The 6,602-nt window shown below is 34.1% G+C and overlaps 1 protein-coding gene across 1 annotated transcript; it reads right to left on the minus strand.

Moving 5' to 3' along the window:
• Nucleotides 1–1,956: 1,956 nt before the first annotated feature.
• On the minus strand, nt 1,957–3,021 carry LOC6033220 (transformer-2 protein homolog alpha). The gene is made up of 3 exons (XM_001843577.2): nt 2,970–3,021; nt 2,472–2,908; nt 1,957–2,414 (listed from the first exon to the last, which is right to left on the minus strand). The coding sequence occupies exons 1-3, from the start codon at nt 2,970–2,972 to the stop codon at nt 2,150–2,152; spliced, it is 705 nt and encodes a 234-aa protein (XP_001843629.2). The 5' UTR covers nt 2,973–3,021; the 3' UTR covers nt 1,957–2,149.
• Nucleotides 3,022–6,602: the final 3,581 nt, after the last annotated feature.

The raw sequence follows: 6,602 nt of genomic DNA on the forward strand, positions 1-6,602 counted from the left end.
ACTTGACAGCTCGTTCCAAGGGGACCATAGTTAATTCATCGAAAAAATGTTGTCTTGTCAAAAAAAAAAAATTTGCATTAAAATGAAAAAAAAAGTGATCAGAAATGGTTTTTAATCGTGTGTTTTACCGTTGTACATAAAAATTTACATAGGGCTTTAATACCCAATTACAGATAATCAGATAAATTTGAAGGATTTAGAGTCATGTTTTGGTGAGAGCCCTAAATATCGGGCAAAATAAAAATTTGAATTTGTTCACTATATAAATGTCAGGAAGACAACAACCACCTAAAGATAGATTACGTTACGTCTTTAGTTTTTGTTTTGAATGCTCTGAAAGTCATCGTTCTCGATCGGCCATTTGGCGGCCATGTTTGTTTTAGAAAAACATTCAAATATTGATTTGGAATGTATCAATGGTTTTCTTTGAAGCATTTTACATACAGTGACTAATTTTTCATTTCAATTTACTATTTCTGGACCCTGAATTCAAAACTATCATTGACAGTCATTGTCTGAAAGACACCATCTACGACCGTAAAGGCTTCAAATTTTCAAATTTGATTTTTTAAATTATTTCAAGGTTTTGTAATTCAATTACGAAAATTTTGGTACTCAAAAGTATATAAGTCAAAATTTTCGAGTTATCGCAGTTTTAGTGAAAAAAGTTGTTTTTTCCCGTTTTTGTAATTTTCTTGTTTTTACGCGCGGTGCGACGGCAAACCCAGTTTTTATTATCAAAATATCATATCTCGGAATCCTGTAAATGAACTTCGCCTATTTTTTATATGTAACGTAAAATTGTCCGAGGAATCCGTTTAAAATCTTTCCAGACATTGGTCACAGAACTCTTTGGTCCAGACACCGTCAAAACGGCATTTCTGGAGTTTTTTTTTTGAAAAAGTCCAATAAACCAAATTTTTAGTTTTTGCTTTTTGGGTGTTTTTAATACCCCTGACTCATGGCGGTTTCAAAAACACCCAAAAAGCAAAAACTGGAAATTTGGTTTATTGGACCTTTTCAAAAAAAAAAAAAAAAACTCCAGATTTGAAGTTTTCATAAGAACTTTTCAAATGTTACGCTAGATTTTTTAAACTGGAAAAAATGGTTTTTGTGAAAATCATCGATAATGGCATTTTTTTTGGACCACCGTAGGTCACCCTAATGACAAAAAAAGGGAACCCCAGTCCAATTTTGAGCCAAATCGAAGCACTTTTTTTTGTTTAACTTTCATATCTAGAGTTTTTTTTGGAAGGGTCCTATAAACTATTGTCTTTCATATGTTTATAGGACCTATAAAAAAAAAACTCTAGATATAGACATGTTGTATATTCGTATCTCTTATTTCTTTACTTAAAATAGCTTAAAAGTTATTAAATTATCGTTTTAGATTCTAGATTTAGACTTTTTTTTAATTTTGATTTTTTCAAACTTTGGAATTTTTTAATTTAATATTTTTTAATCCCCAAATTTTGTTTTTAATTTGTGAAAATATTTATTTTTGAGTGTGTCGATTTCGGATTTTCAGCGTGTATTTTTTTTTGAATTGCTGAACATTTTATTTTTTATTCAGGAAAAATTTAATTCCAAATTTTGGGAAAAATGAAAATGTCAAGTTTCGATCCCTAGACCTAAAACAATGAATTTAAGAATTTTTTTTTTAACTTTTGAATTTTAAGTTGTTTGAGGTTGTTGTTTTTTAACATTTGAATCTTTGAATTTCTGAATTTCTCAATTCATAATTTTTTGAGTTATAGATTTTTAATTGTTGTGCTTTTTAAAATTTTAGTTTTTATTTTTTTATTTTAAGATTTATTGTATTTTTTTTTGTTTTTAAACGCAAGGGAATGGACCGATTTCATCCAAACTATGTAATAATACAAAATTAATAGTTAAGTTTTTTTTAAGTTCTAGGAAATTACTCTTAAAATTAAAAAAAAGATACCTTGTACAGCCTTAACATTTACAAAATCCGTATGTTTATTGCTTCAAACCTTAACAAATTCAAATCGCATTGTTCAAAAAATTTCACATTGCTTCTTAAAAAAGCAAATTGTTACCAGAATCAACTAGAATTAAGAATACACTCAAACATTAGCGTAAATCCAACCATTTTCTTTCAAACGCAACTTCAGATATCGCATACCATTCAGCGGCAATACGGCGACCGAGACCGAACCCGCCGGAATCCGGGGTGGCCGTACCAATCGTCCTTCTGCTGCCGCGGGGACCTTTGTCGGCTTCTTTCGAACGAAAGCGAACGCTGATGGCGAAGTTCCGCAGAACGGAACGGCAAGGGCGACCGGGACCGGGTTCGTCCTCGTCGCCGTGGTTCGAATGGCGACGGCGTCCGCCTTCTGCGCCGTCTCTCGCGGCGCCTTCGATCCCGGCCCGTTCTTCTGCGCTGGATATTTCTGGGAAAGGAAGTCGCAATTAGTTGCAATTCAAGGGCGGTTCTTGAGCAAAGCTACCTTTCAACCAGGTCCCCCTTGTAAAAGCCGGGAGTGGGCGAGTGCGGCCTGGCCGTGGTAGAAAACGCAACTCGCAGCTCCCGGCTGTGCAGCTTAGTGCCGTTGCACATCTTGCGGGCGTGGTTCGCTTCCACGGCCCGCTCAAAGTACACAAATCCGAAGCACCGGGATACGTTCGTTTGTGGATCCTGCACAATCATGACCCGGTTGACCTTGCCGTACCGCTCGAACATATCGCGCAGATCGGCTTCCCGCGTGAGGCCGCTCATGCCAAAGACTCCGAGGCAACGAGGTCCCGAATCGGTGACCAGCGGGCTCTCCGGACGGACCACCACCGACCTGCGGCGTCGAGCCGGAGGTGAAATGCGTGGGTGAAGAGGGCGGCGACTTGGGGGAGGATCGCCGGAGCTGTCCCGGGTGGGGGACCAGGAGCGAGGCTGCGGAGAAAGGAGAAAATGGTCGAAAAAACTAAATTTTACTTAAAAGTACAAGAAATACCATTTTCCACGCTGAAAATCCAACGAAATGCACTTTTTTTGTTTTTGTTGCAACGTCTGTCAAAATGACAAAATTTACCACAGATGGTGAAAGTTAAGACAAATTTTCGAGGAAAACGTAGATCTGAGCAGGGAATAGGGTCCTTCGAAAGAAATGTATATTTTTTATTTTGAACGGTAAATTTACAAGCGGTGACATACATGTAAATCGGTAAAAAATTTCAAGGGTTGGTATTTATGAGCACACAATCAAACTTTTTTTCAGGGCACCAAAATATACATTTTTAACCAAAAATTAAATAAATTTCATTTTTCCTAAAAGAGCATGCAGCTAGCAACATCTAAACTTAGAAACATGTACCCTCCCTGTAAAGGCTTATGAATTGATCACAGTTCAAAGGTTCTCCAAATCTCTGAATTGCAAATGTAACATCCTGGAGCAGAACTGTTAAATTCTAATAAACACCAATTGAATTGAATTGAATAAATAAATTTCAAGACATTTGGTTGTATCCTAGCAAACCAATTTTAAATGTTGATATCTCAGCAAATAATGGTCCGATTTTCAATGTTAAAAAATGAAACACTCGTGATTTTTTTTGTTCTTTTGTACATTCAGTGTGTAATATTGAATAATCTAACCAACTTTATGATATGATATTCTAAAATAAAGTTACCAATAAATTATGATAAAAATACCAATTGAAATGAACTCTAACCGGTAAAAAACTCAATATGTTCATTCAATTTCCCAAATCAGCTGTTTTCACGAAGAGAGACATAGCAAGGGAGCCTATTCGAAAAAGTGGAGAGTTCTGAATCTCAAAGAGAGTATTTCCTTCGCTTTTCCGGAGCAAATATCCCTCCCATGTTGAGAGAAAGCACACCCGACGGTTCGATTCCCTGGGCCAAGTAGCACCGGAAAGCATCGGACAGACACTTTCTTGACAGTGCCTTCCGAGTGCTGCACCCAACCGGATGTGCGACATGAAGGCATTCCGACTGAAATTTTGGCCAAGAAATCGGAAAACATAAAAAAATATATATGCTCTGGTCTGGTTGGGCAGTTCTGTAAATATTTTATTAGCCATCCTGGCACCCACTTGAAGCAAAGGCGTGTATGTGTGTATGTTTGTGTGCTGTTTCGAGTGTTATGACCGATGTTTTTCCTCACTTCTTCTTTGCGCCGCCGGATGACCGATGGGAAAGTTTTAGTGCTTTGCTGATGCTTTCCGGAATGGCGAGAGCTTTTCCCCTTGATTATGTTGTTGTTTATGTATTACGGGGCAAACGTTTGCTTAAGGGATGTCATCGTACTAAGGGCGGGGGTAGAAGATATACGGTTTCTGTAAGAATAATATTTTCACATTAAAGTTGTGGAAATTCTTAGTAAATATCTTGATTAATTGAAATTTTGAAACCGTAGCCTGTTATACATTTTTTAATAATTCTCTTTGGGTACTTTTTCTACGACCAAAGAAGTCATTTTGCATAATTAGTTCGTCCATGCAAGTTTTATTATCAAAAGTTTTATCTATCAAACAAAAGTGAGGTGGATAAAGTAACGTTTTTACTTGCCAGCTTGGCTACTATCTCAGATAGAAATTGGCTACCTAAAAGGTTAAAAACCATTTTTTTCGACCATACCAAATGTCTGGGAAAATTTGAATATATTTTAATTCCAAACTTGGAAAATTACATGATACTTTAATTTGTTTATATTGAAAGGCATAGAAAGGCCTCGTTTTTCTTGAATATCATTGAGGCAAATTTATTGTCTTAGAAATTTTCTGAATTTTTCGAAAAAAACATACACGCCCTGCTTCAAGTGGGTGCCAGGATGGTCATGACGAAAGGTAAAAAAGTCACGTTATCAACAAACATCAAAGTAGAGTACTTTTCTGTAACAAATTAGATTTTGCATCAGGTTCACCACCAGGCTTCAACTTTAAAATTTCTGGTTTTTCCGAAACTAAAAATAATTTTCCGAGAAAATCTGCAGATTTTTTTTTTTCACAAAAACTCAATTTCCCAAAATACGTATTTTTTTTTTATTTAGAGATTTTTTTATATGTTTTAGGGGACAAAAATCCGCAACTTTTGAGCCATAAAGAAACATGGTAAAAAAATCTGCTGCCGAGTTATGAATTTTTTAAAAAAATCTAAATTTTATGCAAAAACAAATTTGACGTAATTTTTTTAATGTAAAATTGAATTTCCAGTCGAAAAGTACTTTACAGATTTTTTGATAAAGGGTTCCGTTTTCTAGATATAGCCACCGAAAGTTTGATATTAGCGAAATATTTGCAGTTTTTCGATTTTTAAAAATAGTGACCATGAGTGACCATTTCTGAAAATATTTTATTTGAAAAGTTCAGAAAATTTGCTATAAAATTGTCCAAGAGACATTGAAGATTGGTCCTCGAGTTGCTGAGATACAGACGCTTGAAGGAAAAGAAACAGGAAAATTGAAGTTTTCTACGTCTCACCTAAACAACCCACCATTTTCTAATGTCGATATCTCAGCAACTAATGGTCCGATTTTCAATGTTAATAAATTAAACATTCGTGAAATTTTCCGATATTTTCGAAAAAAATATTTTGAATTTTTTTAAATCAATACTAACATTTTAAAAGGGCCAATCATTTAATATTACGCCCATTTAAAATGCTAGTCTTGATTTAATTATTTTCAAAATATTTTTTTCATGTTTTTATAGGTAGTAACTTTTTAAATTTTTAGCTTGTTTTCTCATTTTCTGCTATAGAATGGCTCCATTATCATTTAAAATGTCTGAGACACTACATAAATTACTGCATACTTCTTTTTCCCCCAAAAAAAATGACATTTTTGAAACATGTGCAAAGTCACATAAAACAAGTCAAACTTTCAACCCTAAAACTTTCTAAAATTGTAAGAGTTCTTCTTTCAAATGCTTTTTAAAAATAGTTTTAAAGGATTTTTTTCAACAGTGTAACCCCAATCAAAACGTATTAACTATTTCTGGATGGGCTTCGATCTTAAAATTCGCCAAATAAAATGTTCGGGTTTATTAAAAAAATATTTAAATTTTAGCGAATCATAAGATATACCGTGATGGGTAATTTTTTGAAAACTCAAGATTGCAACCAACTTTACGGGTTATAATGCATTTTCAAACAGTTTTGACATCTAAATGTTGAAATTTTGGCTTGTAAATGAAATTTATGTTTTTTTTTCAGTCAAGTTTTGACATTTTCCCGTTTTTTTCCACCGAAAAATAAATTGCGTCTTGAAAAAATGTTTTCAATTTTGTTCCATGCTTTAAAATTTTACAAAAATGTTGAAATTTGTATGAACCACATTTTATTCCCCAGATCCAATGTCACAAGGTGATGCTGTTAGCTGCTAAAATTTTATGAAAACTTGTAAAAGTACATGTATATCCAAAAGTTGCATCCAAATAAAAAACACAAAAAAAAAATAATTTCAAAAATGGCTCTTTTTGGGTTTGGTAGAGTTCTTCAAAATTTACGTTAACAATCAATTTGGTGGATGAAATTGTTGATTTTCAGGTAACCTTCTAATCAACACCAAGCTTTTTTTTGTTGTTTTGTTTTTTTTGGTATAATTTATATTTGATAATTTCTTTCA

This window comes from Culex quinquefasciatus, chromosome 2 (genome assembly GCF_015732765.1).
Source record: "Culex quinquefasciatus strain JHB chromosome 2, VPISU_Cqui_1.0_pri_paternal, whole genome shotgun sequence".
In the NCBI taxonomy this organism is placed as follows: domain Eukaryota; kingdom Metazoa; phylum Arthropoda; class Insecta; order Diptera; family Culicidae; genus Culex; species Culex quinquefasciatus.